We start from the raw sequence: 23,918 nt of genomic DNA, 5'->3' as shown, positions 1-23,918 counted from the left end.
ACACAAAATATAAACATCCCATCATTAAGAATAAGTTATAAACATTTTCCCAGTTGTGGCTAGGGATGCTTGTAAATTCAGTAATACTTTTTTTTGCCTGATCACCTTTGTAACCAATTTTTAAAGTCAGGGTTGGTGGAATAAACCTAAAGTCCATGGTCTTGTTTGAAAAAGGTTATGGTAGATGTTTACAGTGCATTTTTATAAATGTGACTCACCTGTTTTTCAAAATGCAGTTATTACATTTTAGCCTAAATTCTGCCTCTCTTGGCCATTATGTGATAAGTTCACAAGACACATCCACAAGATATATCCAGCAGTTATATCCTTAGGCCAAACAAAACAGGTCACCTAACTCACTTTTGTTCCCTTAGGTAATTTACTCAGGTTCTATTAACTGACATCAAAGTCAAGTTTATGAGGAAAAACACCAACAATGTAAATCCCAGTGGTTAAGAGGTGAATTTAAAAGCTCCCAAATCAGTACTTCCCTCAAATGTTAAATAATTCACTGTGGCATTATAGATACAAGCCTCCAGCAAAAGTTACACTTGAACAATTAAGCTAGCAGGAGCCAAACAAATGACTTCAGGGATAGAGAAACAAATGAATGGTTTCTCGTAGTAGTATGCCAAATTACATTTTCACATTAACCAGTGTGTAGAACACCCAAGCATCAGCAATGACTTACTAGATAAAGTTTGATTACAGAAAAACAGCCTGGAACCACAAACAAGGATTATTCCCTAAATGTAACTGTGGATTCTATACACTTGGGTATGAAACCCATTTACGCCATTTGGAAAAATTTTATATTCATAATGTACCACCTACTCTTTTGCAGAGTTCTTTTACAATTGCTCATATTACAACGACTATCTACCAAATGCATTATGTTCCTGTAAAGGATCAGAAGGCAATGCAGCTATTTCTTAGAGGCTAAATAAGAAATTGGAAACACAAGGTCACAACACAGTGCACTGTGTACATACAATAAAGATAACAGCATCTGCATAGTAGAAAGAAATACACTTTATATTTAAATTCTAACTCCATCACTTTCTACCTAGAGGATTTTAGACAAGTCTTAATCTCAGCATTAGTTTCTTTTTCTATAAAATGGGGACTATTCATTTATGCAATAAATATTTACTGAATACCTATCATGTGTCGAATACTTCCAAGTGTTAGTTTAGGATTAGTGATAGTAAACCATAGCTGGTATTCATTAGAGGCGTGTATGGCTACCCAAATGCAAGAGCAGATGACTGGCCATGGACTTCCCTGGTGGTACAGTGGTTAAGAATTCACCTGCCAATGCAGGGAACATGGGTTCGAGCCCTGGTCCGGGAAGATCCCACATGCCGCGGAGCAACTAAGCCCGTGCGCCACAACTACTGAGCCCACATCCCACAAATGAAGCCCGGGCACCTAGAGCCTGTGCTCCACAACAAAGACAAGCCACCACAATGAGAAGCCTGTGCACCGCAACAAAGAGTAGCCCCTGCTCACTGCAACTAGAGAAAACCCACGTACAGCAACGAAGACCCAACTCAGCCAAGAATAAATAAATAAATTTAAAAAAAGAGCAGATGACTGACCAATAAAACGGTTAAAGTCGGAGACTGAAAAATCAATGGAGTTCCAAACAGGAAACAGAGATACATGGTTACAAGGTGATGTGAGGTCTAATTCCTTTCCAGGGACTAACAGGTTATTAGTATTCATTGTAGATGTTTATGTATTTTCTCTAATTATTTCAACTGAACTCAGCCAACAGCTTTTCTACAAAATTTACAGGGTAAAGTTTTGAGCTCCAATTCAAACAGGTTGGGGAAGGATGTAGATAGATGTATTGAAGATTTGCCAAGTTACTGTCCGTTCATAAGTTTTCCTAGACATACTTAAGGGAAGACCTTTTTTGGTATACTAATTTAATGGCTAGTCTAATCTACAAGTGAAATACATTTTTTGAATCAGACTAGAAAAGCCGAATAAAATTAAGAAGAAAAAAAAACAACAAAACATGAGATTTGGAAGAAAGAGAACTATAGTTAGAGCCTGAACTTTTCCTCATTTGCTAGTCATGTCACCTTGAAAAACATCTCAAGGTTTCTGAAACTCAGTTTTCTCAAGAGTAAAATAAGTATAACGACAATTCTTACCTATGGAATTGTTGTAAGGATCAAATGGGATAACTGTCATTAAAATGATCAGTAACCTACAAAGCACTAAATAAATATAAATTATCTTAGAGTGAACAGGAACTGAAAATGATCCCAAGATATTTCTTCTAGTGAAGACACTTACGTGGATCAATGGTAAAAGCTCTGCAAAATTACCCTGGCTAGAGGAGAGGCCATTTGTAACCCCAACAGTGATAATCTTTGCTTGCATGTTAATGAAGGTCACTGGACTTCACAGTGACCTTCACTAGTCATCTTTAAATATTACAGAAGAAAAAAAACATTTATGGGTAAGACTACCAGGAATTTTTTAAAAATCTAAGATGTGGATTTGTTTTTAAAGTAAATAAATAAAAGCTATATTAACCGTAAGCTGAAGTTTCTAGAAATACTTCTTTTTGTGAGGAAAATTTTCCTGTCACCCGTGTTTCTGGGTGGTTTTAATTTCAGGTGCCCACATCCACTTGCAGACTATTACTTCCATACAGGCTTTTAACACAGTGTCAAGTATACTGCTAAGATCTGATATATTATTACTAAAAAACATGCTGTCATTTAAAAAAGTAAAACTGAAAATTTAAAGTTTGTTTTATATGCAGCAAAAATGACTGATATGTACACATAAATTTATTTTTTAATCTAAATGTGTGATATGTAAAAGTTTCTTATTCCAGTCACTTTAATAAAAACCTCTTCACCATAAAAATAAGCAAAATAAAATAAATGATATAGCACTGAAGTAGACATCTCCTAAAATGGTAGTTGTAATTATTATATACACAACTAAGTTATCATATTGAGTAGGTTTAAAAATCATGAATCCTGGACTAAATGACATAGAGTTCTCTACAGAAATACAATGAAACCATGATGGGGCAGGAGAGTAGTGTTCAATAGGAATGTTTAAATGCTCAAGGCAGAAATGAGAAATATTAGACACAAAATTTACCAGAGTTACATACAAAGCAGCTAAGCCTATTAGATTTGTTAAGAATAATAAAAATCCATGTTTTAACTTAACAAAATATTTTAATCTATCTTTGAATCAGAGAATGACAAAAAACTAAACAATGATTTCTACTGACCACTGTAAGAAAACACGCTTTAGAGAGCAATATCAAAATTTCTTCTTACCATGAATAGATACCACTGACCATGTCATAGCTCTGACATGAAGCATTCACACTGCTGGGCCCAGCTGCCTTAGAAATAAGTAGCACCACCAAGCCCCTCAACTGGAGGTTATTCTGGCTGTCGTGTACAAGGCCCCTGTCAACAAGTAAAGAAAGAAGAGGATTAACACACCCTCACAAAATCAGTCAGATCAAATTAGAGAATTGCTGCAAATACACCCATGCTTCCAAAATCAGACAATGTGACTTGTTGAAAAGAAATAGGATTGGTGGAAGAGTTAACAGGAGGAAGCAACAAGTTCAGGAAACAACTAGAGAAACCCATGGCTGGTTTTGAAAGTGACAATCTCAAAATTGTGAGGCCTAATGATTTGGCTTCCTCCTCTTTCTGGGTTTTCCCACTGTCTATACCCTACCATGCAATCTTAACCATTTGCTCTGATAATGAGAGGAACCCATAGTTTTAAACTGTTCTGTGGTAGTTGACAGCAGGTGAAATACAAATTGTATGGCTTGGATGAAGTGGTATTATGTGGCGATGATGCTGGTAAGGGCAAGTGGTAAAAAATGGTTTCTGTCTTCACAGGAAGAAAATTTATTTGAGAAGTAAAATGGAAATGAATGCCATGGGCAAATATCTTGCCATTTCTTATTTTTTATGCAAAGAATAATCATTCTAGACAATGTTAGTCTTTAACATAGAATGTAATATTTTTTTGCTATGAGGATTGAATTTTTATAATTTCTACTACAACTAAGGTCAGGAATACTTTCTAAGATTATATGTTTGTTTAAGTATTGCAAATGGTTGTCATACAAGAACTAAATGACATCATTAAAAAAAGAAAAAAGACAGAAAACTATGGGTAACATATTATAATAAATTAATATTTAGAACAATGTTCATGAGCATTAATCAAATAGGTTATACTAAAGTATACATAAATAACATAAATATAATTCTTGAATGTGGTGAAATGGTAAAAAATTTTTTATTAATTTGTATTGGAGTATAGTTGATTTACAATGCTGTGTTTGTTTCTGCTGTACAGCAAAGTGAATCAGTTATACGTATACATATATCCACATTTTTTAGGTTCTATTCCCATATAGGTCATTACAAAGTATTGAGTAGACTTCCCTGTGCTATACAGTAGGTTCTTTTTTTTTTTTTTTTTGCAGTACGCGGGCCTCTCACTGTTGTGGCCTCTCCCGTTGCGGAGCACAGGCTCCGGATGCGCAGGTTCAGCGGCCATGGCTCACGGGCCCAGCCGCTCCGCGGCATGTGGGATCTTCCCAGACTGAGGCACGAACCCGTGTTCCCTGCATCGGCAGGCGGACTCTCAACCACTGTGCCACCAGGGAAGCCCAGTAGGTTCTTATTAGTTATGTATTTTATATATAGTAGCGTGTATATGTCGACCCCAATCTCCCAATTTATCCCTCCCCCATCTTTCCCCCTTGGTAACCATAAATTTGCTTTCCAAATCTGTGACTCTGTTTCTAAAAACAGTAAAATTTTGTATTTTAATACTTCACTGAATTATTAAGACTTCCTTGGGTAAATTCTGAACAACGAATTAATTTAAATTAAGTAAGTTAACATAGCCAAAATTAATGAGTCAGTCCATTACTTAAGAAAATTTTCACCCTTCATGCCTCCAAATAAATTTTTAAAAGGGATCCCTTCTTGTTCTTTCAATAGTTTCAAAATAAGACAGATCTTCAGGCTCTCTGCAAGATAACAGTTACAGCTCTTTCTCTACTTATATTTTCTCCTTAATCTAGTAAGTGACCTTCAGCAAGCTAGAGGGGTTAATGATTTTTACAAAGAAGTTCTAATATCTGTTAATTTAAGGTAATTAAGCTATATTATAGTAGAAACAAATAATCACCAGAAATGTCCAAAGCTCTGTATTATTATGTAACAATCTACCTAAATCCTACAGACCTGAACTGTTGGGAGGTTGCGAAGCACCCTATTTTGGAAGAAGAAAATGTAAAATGGGAGCGCTCTCCAAATTTTTTGCTTTGAATTACAGATTTTAACTTATGCTACTAGACCCTTATTTATGTATTACCTGAGGTAGATAATAATAATATTAAAGAGAAGCTCTGAATTGGCTCCTAATTCTAGAAAGGGAAAAGTGGAAGGTGAGGATATGTGTGTGTGGCTGTGTGTTTGGGGGGTTGAGCCTGGTTAGGAATGAAGGATATGAAGGTAAGAACTCATATCCGCTAATGAAGGATATGAGGGTAAGAACTCTGACAGCTGGCCAAGTCACGTTGAAGAAATAGGCCTGGCAACAGTTCTGACAACACCTTCCTCAAATTTCTCAGAGAGGGGACCTTTCACAGAGGACACATACATCATCATCATCATCATCATCAAAATACAACAGCAGCAGCAGCAACAACAAATCCTTACATAGGACTTTATATATGCCAGGAACTATTCTAAGCATTTTACTATATATTAATTAAATTAATTCACAACAACTCTATGAGGAAGGTACCACAATTACTTTGATTTTACAGATGAGGAGAATGAGGCACACAGAGAGATCAAGCAACTTGTTCAAGGTACCAGAGACAGTAGGCGTTAGAGCCTTGATAGAGCCAGGATTTGAACCCAGGCCACCTGGCCCTAGAGTCTATATACATGCTTACCCATTATGCTATAGTGACCCTCCATCTGCTTCACCTCATGTACCAACTATTTGCTAAGTCAGTAGAATAGTGACCGTTTTAGAACCAGGTTTGAAAAATCCTTCTGCCATTTATTAGCTGTATGACTCAGAATATCACCTCTTCCGTAAAATGAGATTAACAACATCTACTTTCTGTAGTCATTGTATGGAACAGACAACATGAGTGAAGCATAAACCACTGTGGAAGCACATGGAAGGTGACAAGGTGATCAGAAAACTACATCTCTCTCCTTATTACTTTTTTTAAAAATTAATTAATTAATTTATTTAGGCTGTGTTGGGTCTTCATTGCTGTGCGTGGGCTTTCTCTCTAGTTGTGGCGAGCGGGGGCTACTCTTTGTTGTGGTGCGCAAGCTTCTCACTGCAGTGGCTTCTCTTGTTGCGGAGCACGAGTTCTAGGCACGCAGGCTCAGTAGTTGTGATGCATGGGCTTAGCTGCTCCGCGGCATGTGGGATCTTCCCGGACCAGGGCTCGAACCCGTGTCCCCTGCATTGGCAGGCGGATTCTTAACCACTGCACCAGCAGGGAAGTCCCTCATTACTTTTTGCCATCTATTTTTTCTCAACTCTTATATTTTCTTTTTCTTTTACTGTTTCTCCTTCTGTCTCTCAAAGTCTTACCCACTACCAGCATATATAATTTCCTATAAATACTGTTTCCTTTTCTACCCCCAACATAACAAAAGTTAAGGAATTCTTCCGACCATGACCCAGAAACATCATGCATCACTGAAACACTGGCCACTTTCAGAATGCATTACTGAAAAGGTCAGGAAAAGAAACTATAGTAGACCAGTTACCAGAAATCAAGAGAGCAGTCAGAAAAGCACACCTTCTAACCATCAATTTTCACACAAGAGAGTAGTTAACAACCCAGAGAACAGATTAACAGGTTGAGTAAATTAAATGTTTCCAAAACACCATGTCTTTAAATTCACTTCATTAACACCCTTAAAAAAAAAAAAAGTACTAAGATAATTCGATAATGTTCACAGCTCAAAAACTAGCTCACAACAAAAATAAGAAATTTTGCTCCTGAGCATAAAAAGTCCCTAGGATTCTAAACTTGCAGAGTTAATGTTTCATATGGTCCAGGTCATACTTCACCTGGAACACTATGATTTATTCTGAATGCCTCTCTTAAGGAGAAATACTGACAAGCTGGGGCATATCCAGAAGATGGTGAAATCATATACTGCCACATGCTTGGCTGACCAAAAAAAAAAAAAAATGAATGCTAGCTTGGAGAACAGTAAAGTTGGTGTTCTCAAATTTACGCAGTCAAAAATGTAGTAAATGCTTACTACATGTCAGGTACAGAGCTAAACAGAGAGTGGAGGACATGATGGCGAGCAATGGTGAGCTGTGGTCTCCCTTCTTGTGGATAATACAGTCTGGACTTAAAATAATAATAAAATGTGGTATGAGCTACTTTAGGAGATGAACAAGGACAACTAACATAGGCACAGAGAAAGGGCAACTAACATAAGCAGGGGTGAAGGAGTGGTGAAAGGGACCCCCCTGAGACCTAAAGGATGAGACGAAGTAGTCAGGGGAGCTGAAGCAAGGAGGGGAAGTGAAAAAAGAGTGTTCTAGAGAGGAGACAATATGTGTGAAAGTTTGGAGGAGAAAGAGGAAGACACAGCTGTCTCCAGAATCAATAGGGCAGGAATACAGTGTGTGAAGGGCAGGGTTGGGAGAATTAAAGCTAGAGGAGTACATGATGACTGTATGTTCATCTGAAAGGGTACCAGAAGGATAGGCGATAGACCTGGTAAGTATTACTTTAGAGACTGACACTAACAGACAGAAAATATAGCTGGTGAATTTTGGCTCGACATGAAGAGATTAAAAAACAGAGGAGTCTCTGTTGATACTGAGTCCCTTGAGAATAAAGATGTTTAAGAAGCTGCACAGCCTCTGATACAACACATTAGAGGGAAGCCTGGACTATTCAACATCTGGGTTTTTCTCTTACTCTGTGATTCTTTATTATCTCACTTTACTACATTTAATTATCTAATACCCTACAATATGTATAATAAGTATAAAAATTGGGAGAATTCGTTAACATCATCTAAGTGTCATAAACGAAAGCAATATTTAGTATCTTGTAAACTTTATCACTAAAATTCTACAGAATTGTTTTCCTTTCACTAATATAGATTTAAAAAAAAAAACCCAAAAAACCTTTATCATTCATTCAACTAATGCAGACCGAAAACCTTCCATACATCAGGCACAGTGCTTGGCATAGATGTCATGGTGAGCAAAACCAGGCACGGAGCTTGTGAAGCTTACAACCTAGTGGAAGAGACTGGTAATAATGAAAGAATGACAAATAAATGTAAAATTACAATAGTAATAAATGCCACAAAGGAAAAAGAGAGATGATGCTGTGAGAGCTTACAACGGGGAACTAGCCTAGCAGGGAAAGTCAGAGGCTTCCTTAGGAAATGATGACCGAGTTGACACCCGAAGGAAGATGTAAAAGAGGGGTGTGGGAAGAGCATAGGTAAGGGGAGTGTCTCCACAGCACAAGAATGAGCACATGCAAGGCTGAGTACACTGTACAAAGTGAGGCTAGAGGCAGACAGAGACCAGACCACACAGGTCAAACAGGCCATGATTGGATGTTAGCTCTTTATCCAAAGAGCAATGTGAAGCCACCACAGTAACTTAAGCATCTTGTAATGTAATCAGATATTTTTTAAAAAATAAAAAAAAAAGAAAGAAAAAATTCTATCATCAGTGTGGAAAAATGACTTAGGTGTGTGTTTGGGGTGGGGGGGACAAAGTGGATATGAGGAGACCGGTTCGAAGGCTTTTGTGGTAGTCAATGAGAAATATGGGGGTAGCTTGGTGGACAAACAAGAGGTGTAGCAAATCTAAAGTAATATTTCAACTCAATTTAAATATATGTCAGATACTATGTAGTCCTGGAAAATTAGCTATTATAGATATATCACTAATTTAAAATAATATTCTGAAAAGTCTGTAAGTTGAATTTTGGGGGGACAAACTTGGCCTTCAAAATTCTGCTCCAGAGCTACAACAGATCAACAGTAAACATGAATATTCTAATAGCTTTACAATTTCATGGAAATAAGGATTGAACAGGTGAACTTTGTGCAACCCAGCTCTATAGCCTTCTCACATTATGGCTTCTATGGCTAACTGCAGTTCCTACTGCATCATCCTATCTTTCCACAACTATTAACTAGTTTCTCTTCCTTAACCCTATCCTATAAATATTTCAAATATTTCAAATAAATATTTCAAATGACAGTTATGGCATCTTTCCATATTCTCTCAAATTCTATTTCTTCAACACTTATATACTAAGAGGTATACAAAGAAATAAGAGGTCTAATAAAAGAGCTATAATAATGTGTTCCAAAAATGGTTAAACTGTATAATATTAATGAACAGATAACAAAGATGGTAGAGTAACAAAGAGCAACAAAGGAAGAAAGAAAACCACTTCTTGTTAGAGGTGTGCCTCACAGTAGAGACAGAATTCAGACTGCGCCTTAAAGATGGTCAAATTTCCCTGAGCAGAGAATGGAGGAAGAAGTGGGATGGAGTTATTGGAATGGAAAGAGTGGTATTTTAGGAGAAAGGAACAGGTTAGAGTAATAAGCAGGTAAAAGTATGGCGAGCAGGCTCAGGAGCTGTGGGGCTGCCCATTTGGGCAATGTGTGAAGGTGAACAAGCTCCAGAAGACAGCCTGAAGAGTGAAGGGCCTTGAAAGGTTTAGAGTCAGGGCTTCATTCTGCAGGCAATCTGAAGGCATGGATGATTTGTCAGCAAGGGAGCAATGTGATTAAAGCTAAAGACTAAAAGTGTTACTCTGGGCCTAATATTGTTACTCTGGCAATAGTGTGCTGGGTGCAGGGGAAAGGAGAGGGAAGATTAGTTAGGAGTAGTTTCTTCCAATATTCCAGGTGAGAGATAATGAGGGCCTAAATTAGGGTAGTGGCAGCAGGGATGGGAAAGAAAAGCTGAATGATGGCAGTATCATGGAGGTGGATCAGGCTAGTCTGGCCAACTGACTGCATGAGAGAGACATCAGGAAGGGATCAGGAAGCAAAGGAAAGATAAGGGCTGAATTTAAGATTCAAACCTGTTTGCCGGAGGTGATGATGCTAGTATTAGCAAGGACTGGAAAGAAAAGGGAGTGTTAATGGGGAATTAATGAGTTCAGTTTTGGACATGTTAACTTTGAATGCAAGAAGGACTTCCAGATGGAGATGCCCAGCAGGCACCTGGAAATGCTGCAGGTATAGATTTGGGAAGCATCTTTGTAGAGGATGATGGCTGAAGCAGTAGGATTTGATGGATGAGATTTGGGGGGGAGAAAAAGGAGAAAAGAAGGGGAAAGGAAGAGGGAAAAGGAAGGTATGGGAAGAGAGAAAGGGAATCTTAGACAACTCCTATATGTAGGGAACTGGGGAAGGATGAGTGACCCATGTGAAAGAACACAGTATGTCCACAAACAAATAAAAGGGGTCTCCACAGACACCCAGAAAGGAGAGTGAACATATATGCACAACAGAGGCAGAGAACTGTGTGCGGTTTATAGGAACTGGGGCCAGGTATTTGTCTCTTCCATGGGCTTTTAGAGTATTTATTGTAAAGTTCTAGTTTGGCACTTAATACACTGAATAATAAAAATGACAACAATGACACAGAAAACAATGCTTACAACATACTATAATGCCAGGCATGTGCTGTTTTACATGCATACACTCTTATTCTCACAAAAACCACGTAAAGGAACTGGTAATATCTCTTTACAAATGAGGAGAATTAGCAAGCAGGCTTAGAGAACTTAAATAATTACTAGTTGCACTAGTCAACTAGTAATATAAGTGCCAAGATTTAGACATAATTTGGACTCCAAGGTCCAGGAGCCTTTGCAGCCTTGCTATTTAATTATTTGTTCTCACGTACTCCTCACGAAGTTATGAGAACCTTGAGGGCTCTCAAGCTTAGTTATCTTTGGATGCCCTGAACAAAGCGGAGTAACTGACACAGAATAGATCTCAAAAAATGCAAGATGAGAGAATAAATAACCTCCAAGAAGTAGAGAAGCAGACACTATCGTAAACATCTTTCCCAAATAAACCTATTGCTATTCCAAACTTTCCTCATCTCTCCTATCATCCATTTGCTACATTCAACCATCCAGCTCTGAAATCTTGAGTCCCTCCTTCCTAAATCATAGTGGATTCTTTAAAAGTGACAGCCAGGGCTTCCCTGGTGGCGCAGTGGTTGGGAGTCCGCCTGCCGATGCAGGGAACGCGGGTTCGTGCCCTGGTCCGGGAAGATCCCACATGCCGCGGAGCGACTGTACCCATGAGCCATGGCCGCTGAGCCTGTGCGTCCGGAGCCTGTGCTCTGCAACGGGAGAGGCCACAGCAGTAAGAGGCCCTCACGTACCACAAAAAAAAAAAAGTGACAGCCACACAAGAGAAAAGTCCCGATACATTCCAAGAAAACATGCTGAGATTTATTTTAATGCAATGTTGAAAAGTTACTGTATATAAGAATCATGTCATATCAAAGTACCTATCTTAAGTTTTAAATAGAGAGAACTCAATATACTGGAGTGTTTATGTGTTTTGTGTCTTCATTTAGGAGAACTGACTGAATTCACTACTCCATCAGTACCCGTGAGAGGAGGCTACCCTCACTTTAACAGAAGGTAGGGGTAGTTCCAGATGGAGAGCTGAGGTAGGATGGCAGAATTGGAGCATGAGAGAAAACTTTTGATATTTATGCTCAAGAGTTCAGAATTCTTCATCAGTAGAGAATTGTTTAAATAAACTGTGGTACATCCCCACAATGGACTATCAAAAAAAAAAAAGTGTTCAGAATTCTAATGTATGCCAGTGATTCAAATCACAATATTTTGGTAAATTGATAATCAAATATTAAGGAAACAATTTATCACCTACAAGGGATCATCACCCTCAAGTTAGCTCAAAGCTCCCCAGACTAAAACTGAATGGGAAAAATCAGCACTTCCCAGACCCCCACAAGGAGAACTCCCTCCAGTGCTAAAATCTAGAGGTATAGAGTTTGTTTCACAATTTGATTACCCCACTTTAACATATCTAGTTCTAATAAATCAATCCAGAAAATGTAAGCATAAAAGATGGATGTCAAATCTAACATACATGAGGTGGGCTGGTTGATAAGACTCCTAATAATGCTTGTGACTGTGACCCCTAGTCAAAACATTTTTTAAATTTACATACAGATAACTGAAACAAAAGAACTGACTAGAAGATGCACAATTTTTGCCAAAGAATCACAGGAATACCCTGATCTTCTCTATTCTTTTTTTTAAAATTTATTTATTTATTTTTGGCTGTGTTGGGTCTTTGTTGCTGCACATGGGCTTTCTCTAGTTGCAGTGAGCGGGGGCCACTCTTTGTTGAGGTGCACGGACCTCTCATTGTTGTGGCTTCTCTTGTTGCAGAGCATGGGCTCTAGGCGCGCGGGCTTCAGTAGTCGCAGCATGTGGGCTCAGCAGTTGTGGCTTGCGGGCTCTAGAGCGCAGGCTCAGAAATTGTGGCACACGGACTTAGTTGCTCCACGGCATGTGGGATCCTCCCGGGCCAGGGCTCGAACCCATGTCCCCTGCATTGGCAGGCGGACTCTCAACCACTGAACCACCAGGGAAGGCCTCTATTCTTTTTTTTTAATGTTGACTGTAACTGGCTAAATTGATCTTATGACCCACTAACGAGTTGCAACTTGCAGTTTTTTGAAAAACAGTGTTTTAAGTCATGCCTAGTATGTGATATATTAAAAGAACTAGAAGTAAATGTAAAATTAATTAAATAGGAATAGAATTATCACTTTAAAAACAGAAAATCTGTGCATACACTAGAACAAATTTAGTGTTGCAACAAAGCATTAAACAAATTTTAATGATATGGGAAAATACTTAAAATGTTAAAGAAAAGACAGAAGTATAAAACTATGTATATATAACATGATCCCAATTATGTTTCAATATATGCACACATATATACATATGAACAAGGCCAAGAAAAAACTAGGAATAAATATGACAAAACATTAACATTTTATTTTTTTTGAGTGAAGTATAGTTGATTTACAATGTTGTGTTAGTTTCTGGTATACAGCAAAGTGATATATATATAATATACACACACACACACATATGTTCTTTTTCATATTCTTTTCCATTATGGTTTATTATAGGATATTAAATATAGTTCTCTGTGCTATACAGTAGGACCTGTTGTTTATCTATTTTACATATAGTAGTTTATATCTGCTAATCCCAAACTCCTAATTTGTCCTTTCCCCCAACCCCTTTCCCATTTGGTAACCATAAGTTTGTTTTCTAAAACAGTAACATTTTAAATGAGTGTCATTATACAGGAGCCAATACACAAAGTGTCCACGTATTTTTTGTGTGTGTTTAAAATATTTTGTTTAAAAAGTAAAAAGAAACAGATAGGAAGGAAATACCCCTAAATTGTAACAAGTGTTAATCAATGGACTTTTAGATTAAGGGTGATTTACTTTCCGAATTGCATAAGAGCACAGATCGCTTTGTAAGTCTGGAGAAAAAAATAACTGTATTTTTAAAATAACAGAATTTTAAGAAGGCATATGGCATACTGCATTATAGCTGTATTTCTCATTTGAAGAAAAAATTTAACTCACCTTTAATGAACCCTAAAGTCCTATGCTGGGTGCCTTTTGGGTTCTCATATTTCACCTTTAATTTCTCTAAGGTTTAGATATAAGGCCAAAGTTTAAATGGTATCAAATATATATATGATTAGGAATTCTGTGACAGTAATATTACTCAGTTGCAAAAGAAAAACATTAACACTCATGAAAATTGTCTATAAAGCACTATAATTTGAGGGAGACTAAAAACAGTCTGCATGTCACAGATTTTTACATAAAATTAGCAGAAGAGCTGGAGGTTAATTTCCATTGACAAAATGACCCAGATTGTATTATTCCTGCCATATCTATCCTGAGACTAAAATGCCCTAGACTTGAAACAACTTTAGGGCCTGAGGTGACCAGCCTTTAGAATCTGGGAGCTGTAGCAGCCACTGACATGGCTCGAGGGCCACCTGCACATTCCACCCGCATTAAATCCCCAAGGGACAGTAGGGCCAAGGAACTGCCTCACCAAAGCTCTCCCAAAGATGCAATTAGGTTTGATGGGCATGTGGCAGAAGACAGGCACTGGAAAGAAAGGAAGAGAGAAGAGAAAGTAGAACAGGTGTAGGGCACAGGGGTTGTTGAGCAGAGGGGAAATCAAGCCAGGAGCTTTTTAGAAATAGTTAATGAATGAACAGTAGTTTAATGAAATATGACTGAAATAAAAAACAAGTATAAAATGATGTTATCATCAATCAAGTTTGCAGCAAGATGTAAGCTGGCCACCTTAGAATTAAACTATCACCAGGGGAAAAAAAAAACAACAACAAAGATTTCCCCACTCAAATGATAACTGAAGATTTATTTTAAAATACTAATGTAGTAAAACAGGCCATTAAAAAATATTCTGGTCACACTGAAAACTCTGTTAAAACAATCCCTTACAATAAGTTTTACATATAGACCCCTTTGTTCACATTAGAAAAAGATCAATTTAGTTTCGAAGCAAAGGGGTAGAAAAACCAAGTGCTGGAATACAGGCATCATTACACTATACAGACACACGAGACTCATACCACCACGCAAGCAGTGACACTGGCTAAGGGCTGACGTGCTGTGAATCACACCTCCCACTACCACAGTCCGTCAGTGTAGGGAATAAATCAACCAAATGTGAATAAGTGTTCCCTTAGTGCTCAGTGCTTTTCTCAACTTGCAGCCCTGATTTCAAAAGACTCTGCCATTCAAATGCAAGAGAACTGCTCTCAGATTAATCTTCTATTATTTTTTTTTTTTTGGTTTTACTCGGGTATAAGCACATTTTTATCAAAAAGAATATCTCAATGTAAGTACTAAATATTTATTTAGTACTTGGTGGGTCAGTCCTACTAGCTAATGAAGATGGTTCAACTGTGCCAAATTTAGAATATTTGCATTAGGACAAGTTGGAAAAGATAAAAAGATAGGTCATTCAATTGGCTTTACACAAGATATTATTAAGACGCTAAAGCCAAATGTAGAAGATACAACAGGAGATGGGAGAAGCCAGTAAAAATAAGCAAGTTAGAAAAAAAATTATAAAACACTTTATAGAGAAACAGGTAATACCCCAAAGGCAAATTGAGCTGCGAGTGGGGGAATAGCAACACATCATGGGTTTTAGTTGGAGAAATGAGTTTTTTTAAAATGAATGGAAAAAAAATCAAAATCTAAAAATATTATTGCAACATGATGGTTCAGAAATCAAGTGCAAAATTTTTAGGAAAATCTCATTTATTTTTCCAAAATCAACACTGAAATCAAGGTACAGCAGACCAAAACATGGGAGAATTAGAAGTGATGGCTGCAGGACATAGACTGCTTGCTTTCATCTTCCACAGAAATAACGTCCACCACAGAAAAGATCCCATGTTTGGCTGCCTAAGTTAAAATCTGTTAGCTCTCAAAATCACAAAAATTGCCACCCAAATAACAATAAGACCATATAGATATTTAAAATAGCTACCAACAGAGGTAAAGGAAAATGATTACCATGATAGTGGCATGTCTCAAATTATGTGTGTCAACAGGAAAACATGATTTGATTTTTTAAAGTTTCATTTACATGGTATTAATTAATAGATAGCACCTACTGAATGAAGAGAGAGACACTTGGAATAAATTACATATATGTTACTCTAGCCCATTTAATCCTCAGAGAACATAACACTTGCTCTACTCTAGCAGGTCAAAAGGGTCTGGGAAGAAATCCCTTATTTACCAGACTGCCAGCAAGCTACCTAGAGGCAGACTGTCTCATCCACCCTGGTATATCCTCAAGCCTTTACGGTGCCAGCTCATCTAACCTGACAACTATCCTGGGAGGTGGTAGTTTTCCTCATTTTATGGATGAAGATACTGAGGCTCACAGGGCAAGTTTATCTTCTCCACATCAACGATTAACACTGATAAACTACATATTTGTCTTCACTTATTTTGGTTATTACTTGTCTTCCTTGACTAGAACATAAGCATGTTACAGCACATTTACTTGTCCACAGTTGTATCTCCAGTGCTTAGAACAGTGCCTGGCACACATAGACAGTCAATAAATACTTGTTGAATGAATTAATAAGGTAACCTGCCCAAAACTATATAGCCAATAAGTGAGAGACCTGGGGCTCGATTCAGAAGTCTGCCTCCAAAGCCAACCTAGAGAAATAATGATCACAGCAATAACATACAAAGAGTAAAAAGGAGCTTAGAATTAGAGCTCAGAAAGTACTTTACAGGTAAAGGGAGTGAAAAAATTTTTTTGTTTGTTTGTTTTTTTGTTTTTTTTTTTGGTTTTTTTGCGGTATGCGGGCCTCTCACTGCTGTGGCCTCCCCTGCTGCGGAGCACAGGCTCCGGACGCGCAGGCCCAGCGGCCACGGCTCACAGGCCCAGCCGCTCCGCGGCACGTGGGATCCTCCCGGACCAGGGCACGAACCCGCGTCCTCTGCACTGGCAGGCGGACTCTCAACCACTGCGCCACCAGGGAAACCCGAAAAAAATTTTTTAATTCATTTCTCCTAAGCACCTCCTTGAAACTTTTCTTGATTACTTGCCTGGTGCACTGACAGCTGGACAAGAAGTTGGGTGCTGCCCTCTCCTTATAGGCAAGTTCAACAAGACTCCCAAGTAGAACAGAGCCAGAGGATTTGTGGTCCATTAAACACAGAGCCATGGGAAGACTTCAAAAGCCCCCATTCACGCAGAGGCTGAGAAAAGTTGGCACTGCAGTGAAAGTGCAGTCCAGATTAAAAACCACAACTAAAAAACAACAAAAACCCGCACAGACTGCAGGAGTAACCAGGGTCTATACCACAGCCAAGGAGTCTTACGCTGATCTGCCTAGGCCCAGCTTGTGGCATATGGCTCTGTGCCCTTCTGGTGGCCTGTGACAGTCGATTCTCTAAAATACTCCACAAAATTATAACTTTTAGGGAAGGAGGAGATCACATTTTTCATCATTCTTTACTGAATACCTCCGATCCTTTCCTTGAAATTGGGCAGAATGTACATTTCTCTATGGAAATAGTTGACTGAAGGACTACTACTCCAAAAGCAGCCAGATAAATACTAAATTTAGAGATCAGGTGAAGACTGTGGCCAATATATTTCAGGACTATTTATTTTGTTCATGAACAGGTAAAATCTAGAAACTTATCAATAGGTTATTTAGGCCTATCAAAATGTTTGACTGTTTGGATGTGTTCCTTACCTTCAAATATTGTGTATTTAAATCAATGCCTGGTGAATGGTTCTAACTGCTGCATATTATTCAAGAGCTGAAAAGTGTTTCACAATATATAAGCACTAACAATCATCACTGTATACCTGGTCCCCATTCAGTCTGGTCTCAAAATGTGATATAAATGCTCCACAAGCTTTTGCCTAGATAAAAAACAATAGTTAAAATTCACAATTATTTAAGTGTACCTAAAGGGTCTAATATTCTTATTCTTTCCAAAAAAGCTATTATTCTCTATGTTTGCATTCTTCCAAAATGTTCTTTAGTTAACTATAGTGAGATGCAGTAATTTCTTACCAAATTGCAATAGAGTCATTTATTAATACACATTTCTGAAATAATCTTTTGGATAACAGAAAAATGTTTTCATATTTTTAGATTTTAGGGGAATGGGTTAATAAGCTAAGACTTGGGGGTGCAGAGTCAAGATGGCGGTGTGGGAAGACGCCAAGTTAGCGCCTCCCCACAACTAGTGCGCCTGCCAGCTGCTGGTGGCAGACCCTGATGCTCAAGGAGATGGGAGGAAACAACCCCCAAGTGAACCGGTAGGACGTGGGGGGACTGAGAGAGGAGGAGAAGTGGAGGCCAGACAGGATCAGTGCCCCTGAGGCCGGGGAGATCAGGCGAGGCAGGAGGGAGGGAGCCTCCAGGAAGAGCAGAAGAGAAGTGGCGGGTGATCTCCTGGCCCACTCGGGCCGGGAGCCTGCTGAGCTCCCAGGCTGGTAACCCCCCTCCAAAACCCCCTCCAGGATGCGTGGGTCCTGGAGGCATAAGAGGGAGTCTGGGAGATCAAGAGAGGCAGGCAGGAGGGGCCCTCTGGGAGGAGCAGGAGAGGAGAGGAGGGCGTTTGCCCTGCCCACTCGAGCCCAGGAAGCCTGCTGGGCTCCCAGGTGAGGTCCTCCGCCCTCTGAGACTAGGGGTGTGGGGCATGCCTGGCCCCATTCTATTCCTTGAGCCTAAGCTCCACCCCCTACAGCCCTCAGGGCCTTTTCCAGCCATGTGGGTCCTAAGCATAGGCCCCGACCATGACCCCAAACTTGCCCTTGCTTAGGCCCTGCCCTCCACAGCCAAGGCCTTTTTTTTCCTCCTCCTCTTTTTTACTATTGTGGTAGTGAGGTACCTTCCAGTTGTTGATTCATCTATATTTTTATTTTTATATTCTTTCTAACATATCTATTAGTTTCCTGGTTTAATTTTATTTTTTACTTTTTTATTTTTTATTTTTGGCCAACCCACGCAGCTTGTGGGATCCTGGCTCACGAGCCGGGGGTCGGGCCGAAGCTCCTGTGGTGGGAGCTTGGAGTCCAAACCACTGGACTAACAGAGAATTTCAGACCCCATGGAATATTCATTGGAGTGAGGTCTCAAGGAGGTCCTCATCTCAGCACGAAAACCCAGCTTTACCCAACAGCCTACAAACTCCAGTGTTGGACGCCTCAGGCCAAACAACCAGTAACACAGGAAAACAATCCCACTTGTAAAAAAAAGAAAAAAAAAAAAAGAGACAGCAAAAAAATATGTCACAGATGAAGGAGCAAGGTAAAAGCCTACAAGACCAAAGAAATGAACAGGAAATAGGCAATCTACCTGAAAAAGAATTCAGAGTAATGACAGTAAAGATGATCCAGAATCTCAGATATACAATGGAGGCACCAATTGAGAAAATACAAGAAATGTTTAACAAAGATCTAGAAGAACTAAAGAACAACCAAAGAGAGATGAACAATGCAATAACTGAAATGAAAAATACACTAGAAGGACGCATTAACAGAATAACTGAGGCAGAAGAACGAATAAGTGAGCTGGAAGACAAAATGGTGGAAATAACTGCTGAGGAGCAGAATAAAGAAAAAAGAATGGAAAGAATTGAAGACAATCTCCGAGACCTCTGGGACAACACAAAACATACCAACATTTGAATTACATGGGGTCCCAGAAGAATAAGAGAAAAAGAAAGGGTCTGAGAAAATATTTGAAGAGATTATAGTCAAAAACTTCCCTACCATGGGAAAGGAAATAGTCACCCAAGGCCAGGAAGGAGAGAAAGTCCCATACAGGAAAAACCCTAGAAAAAACACACCAAGACACATATTAATCAAACTAACAAAAATTAAATTCAAAGAAAAAATATTAAAAGCAGCAAGGGAAAAACAAAAAATAACATACAAAGGAATCCCCATAAGGTTATCAGCTGATTTTTCAGTGGAAACTCTGCAGGCCGGTAGGCAGTGGCAAGATATACTTAAAGTGATGAAAGAAAAAAACCTACAACCAAGACTACTCTACCCAGCAAGGATCTCATTCAGATCCAATGGAGAAGTCAAAAGTTTTTCAGACAAGCAAAAGCTACGAGAATTCAGCACCATCAAACCAACTTTACAACAAATGCTAAAGAAACTTCTCTAGGCAGGAAACACAAGAGAAAAAAAAGACTCACAAAAACAAACTCAAAACAATTAAGAAAATGGTAATAGGAACATACATATTGGTAATAACCTTGAATGTAAATGGATTAAATGCCCCAACCAAAAGACACAGACTGGCTGAATTGATACAAAAACAAGACCCATATATATGCTGTCTACAAGAAACCCACTTCTGACCTAGGGACACATACAGACAGAAAGTGAAGGGATGGAAAAAGATATTCCATGCAAATGGAAATCAAAAGTAAGCTGGAGTAGCAATACTCGTATCAGATAAAATAGATTTTAAAATAAAGCCTGTTACAAGAGATAAGGAGGGACACTACATAATGATCAAAGGATCAATCCAAGAAGAAGATATAACAATTATAAATGTTTATGCACCCAACATAGGAGCACCTCAATACATAAGGCAAATGCTAACAACCATGAAAGGAGAAATCGACAGTAACAAAATAATAGTAGGAGACTTTAACACCCCACTTACACCAATGGACAGATCATCCAAATGGAAAATAAATAAGGAAACACAAGCTTTAAATGACACAGTAAACCAGATAGATTTAATTGATATTTATAGAACATTCCACCCAAAAGTGGCAGAATACACTTTCTTCTCAAGTGCACACAGAACATTCTCCAGGACAGATCACATATCGGGTCACAAATCAAGCCTTGGAAAATTTAAGAACACTGAAATTGTACCAAGCATCTTTTCTGACCACCATGCTATGAGACTGGAAATCAATTACAGGAAAAAAAAAACTGTAAAAAAAAAAAACAAATACATGGAGGCTAAACAGTACACTACTAAATAACCAAGAGATCACTGAAGAAATCAAAGAAGAAATAAAAAAAAATACATAGGAACAAATGACAATGAAAACACGACAGCCCAAAACCTATGGGATGCAGCAAAAGCAGTTCTAAGAGGGAAGTTTATAGCAATTCAATCTCATCTCAAGAAACAAGAAAAGTCTCAAATAAACAATCTAAACCTACACTTAGAAACAACTAGAGAAAGAAGAACAAAGAAAACCCAAAGACAGGAGAAGGAAAGAAATCATAAGGATCAAAACAGAAGTAGATGAAAAACAAGGAAAACAATAGCAAAGATCAATAAAACTAATAGCTGGGGGCTTCCCTGGTGGCGAAATGGTTAAGAATCAGCCTGCCAATGCAGGGGACACGGGTTCAAGCCCTGATCTGGGAAGATCCCACATGCCGCGGAGCAACTAAGCCCGTGCGCCACCACTACTGAGCCTGGGCTCTAGAGCCCTCGAGCCACATCTGCTGAGCCCGTGTGGCACTACTACTGAAGCCCATGAACCTAGAGCCCGTGCTCCACAACAAGAGAAGCCACCTTAATGAGAGGACTGTGCACCACAATGAAGAGTAGCCCCCATTAGCCACAAATAAAATGAAAGCCCACACGCAGCAATGAAGACCCAGCACAGCCAAAAATAAATAAATAAACAAACTTAATAGTTGGTTCTTTGAGAAGATAAAATTGATAAACGCTTAGCCAGACTCATCAAGAAAAAAAGGAGAGGATGTAAATCAATAAAATTAGAAATGAAAAAGTTGAAATCACAACTGACACCACAGAAGCACAAAGAATTATAAGAGACTAGTACAAACAACTACATGCCAATAAAATGGACAACCACAAAGAAATGGACAAATTCTTGGAAAGTTACAATATCCCAAGACTGAACCAGGAAGAATTAGAAAATATAAACAGACCTATCACAAGTTATGAAATTGAAACCATAATTAAAAATCTTCCAACAAACAAAAGTCCAGGGCCAGATGGCTTCACAGGCGAATTCTATCATACATTTAGAGGAGAGCTAACACCTATCCTTCTCAAACTCTTCCAAAAAATTGCAGTGGGAGAAACACTCCCAAATTCATTCTACGAAGACTCCATCACCCTGATACCAAAACCAGAAAAAGATATCACAAAAAAAGGAAATTATAGACCAACATCACTGATGAATATAGATGCAAAAATCCTGATCAAAATACTAGCAAACAGAATCCAACAACACATTAAAAGGATCATACACCATGATCAAGTGGGATTTATCCCAGGGGTGCAAGGATTCTTCAATATATGCAAATCAATCAATGTGATACACCACATTAACAAATTAAGGAATAAAAACCATATGATCATCTCAATAGATGCAGAAAAAGCTTTTGATAAAATTCAACACCCATTTATGATACAAACTCTCCGGAAAGTGGGCATAGAGGGAACCTACCTTAACATAATAAAGGCCATATATGATAAACCCACAGCAAGCATCATACTCAATGGTGAGAAACTGAAAGCATTTCCATTAAGATCAGAAACAAGACAAGGATGTCCACTCTCACCACTCTCATTCAACATAGTTTTGGAAGTCCTAGCCACGGCAATCACAGAAGAAAAAGAAATAAAAGGAATACAAATTGGAAAAGAAGAAGTAAAACTGTCACTGTTTGCAGATGACATGATACTATACATAGAAAATCCTAAAGATGCCACGAGAAATTACTAGAACTAATCAATGAATTCGGTAAGGTTGCTGGATACAAAATTAATGCACAGAAAACTCTGGCATTCGTATACACCAACAATGAAAAATCGGAAACAGAAATTAAGGAAACACTCCCATTTACCACTGCAACAAAAAGAATAAAATACCTGGGAATAAACCTGCCTAAGGAGGTGAAAGACTTGTACTCAGAAAACTATAAAACACTGATGAAAGAAATCAAAGATGCCATAAACTGATGGAGAAATATACCATGTTCTTGGATTGGAAGAATCAATATTGTGAAAATGACTATACTACCCAAAGGAATCTACAGATTTGATGCAATCCCTATCAAACTACCAATGGCATTCTTCACAGAATTAGAACAAAAACTTTACAAATTTGTATGGAAACACAAAAGACCCCGAATAGCCAAAGCAATTTTGAGAAAGAAAAATGGAGTTGGAGGAATCAGGCTCCCCAACTTCAAACTATACCACAAAGCTACAGTAATCAAGACAGTATGGTACTGGCACAAAAACAGAAATATAGATCAATGGTACAGGATAGAATGCCCAGAGATAAACCTATGCACATATGAGCATCTAGTTTATGAAAAAAGAGACAAGAACATACAAGGGAGAAAAGACAGCCTCTTCAATAAGCTGAGCTGGGAAAACTGGACAGTTACATGTAAAAGAATGAAATTAGAACACTACCTAACACCATACACAAAAATAAACTCCAAATGGATTAAAGACTTAAATGTAAGACTAGACACTATAAAACTCTTAGAGGAAAACACAGGAAAAACACTCTTTGACATAAACCACAGCAAAATCTTTTTTGACCCACCTCCAAGAGTAACAGAAATAAAAACAAAAATAAACAAATGGGACTTAATTAAACTTAAAAGCTTTTGCACAGCAAAGGAAACCATAAACAAGACAAAAAGACAACCCTCAGAATGGAAGAAAATATTTACAAATGAAACAACAGACAAAGGATTAATCTCCAAAATATATAAACAGCTCATGGAGCTCAGCATCAAAAAAAAACAAACAGGGCTCCCCTGGTGGCGCAGTGGTTAAGAATCCGCCTGCCAATGCAGGGGACACAGGTTTGAGCCCTGGTCCAGGAAGATCCCACATGCCACAGAGTAACTACACCCATGAGCCACAACTACTGAGCCTGCATGCTGCAACTACTGAAGCCTGCGTACCTAGATCCTTTGCTCCACAACAAGAGAAGCCATCACAATGAACACCCACTGCAACGAAGAGTAGCCCCCACTTGCCGCAATCAGAGAAAGCCCACGCGCAGCAACGAACACCCAATGCAGCCAAAAATATAAATAAATAAATAAATAAAATTTTAACAAACAATCCAGTTAAAAAATGGGTGGAACACCTAAATAGACATCCCACCAAGGAAGACATAAAGATGGCCAAGAGGCACATGAAAAGATGTTCAACATCACTAATTACTAGAGA

General features: G+C 38.5%; 1 protein-coding gene across 6 annotated transcripts in view; it reads right to left on the bottom strand.

Moving 5' to 3' along the window:
* PDSS2 (decaprenyl diphosphate synthase subunit 2) overlaps window positions 1-23,918 on the bottom strand; it is a 269,913-nt gene that overhangs the window by 164,880 nt on the left and 81,115 nt on the right. For 5 of the 6 annotated variants that reach the window (XR_009543821.1, XR_009543820.1, XM_060167776.1 and 2 more), the window contains exon 2: window positions 3,321-3,455. The exons of the other annotated variant lie outside the window; for it this stretch is intronic. Coding sequence is in view for 3 of the 5 variants with exons in the window: in XM_060167776.1 (XP_060023759.1) it covers window positions 3,321-3,455 (135 nt within the window). In the remaining 2 variants the exon portion in view is untranslated. The remainder of the gene's footprint in view (window positions 1-3,320; window positions 3,456-23,918) is intronic. 6 annotated transcript variants of the gene reach the window in all.

The sequence above is a fragment of the Lagenorhynchus albirostris genome, chromosome 12 (assembly GCF_949774975.1).
Source record: "Lagenorhynchus albirostris chromosome 12, mLagAlb1.1, whole genome shotgun sequence".
NCBI lineage: Eukaryota > Metazoa > Chordata > Mammalia > Artiodactyla > Delphinidae > Lagenorhynchus > Lagenorhynchus albirostris.
This window is presented reverse-complemented; position numbering and strand designations above follow the sequence as displayed.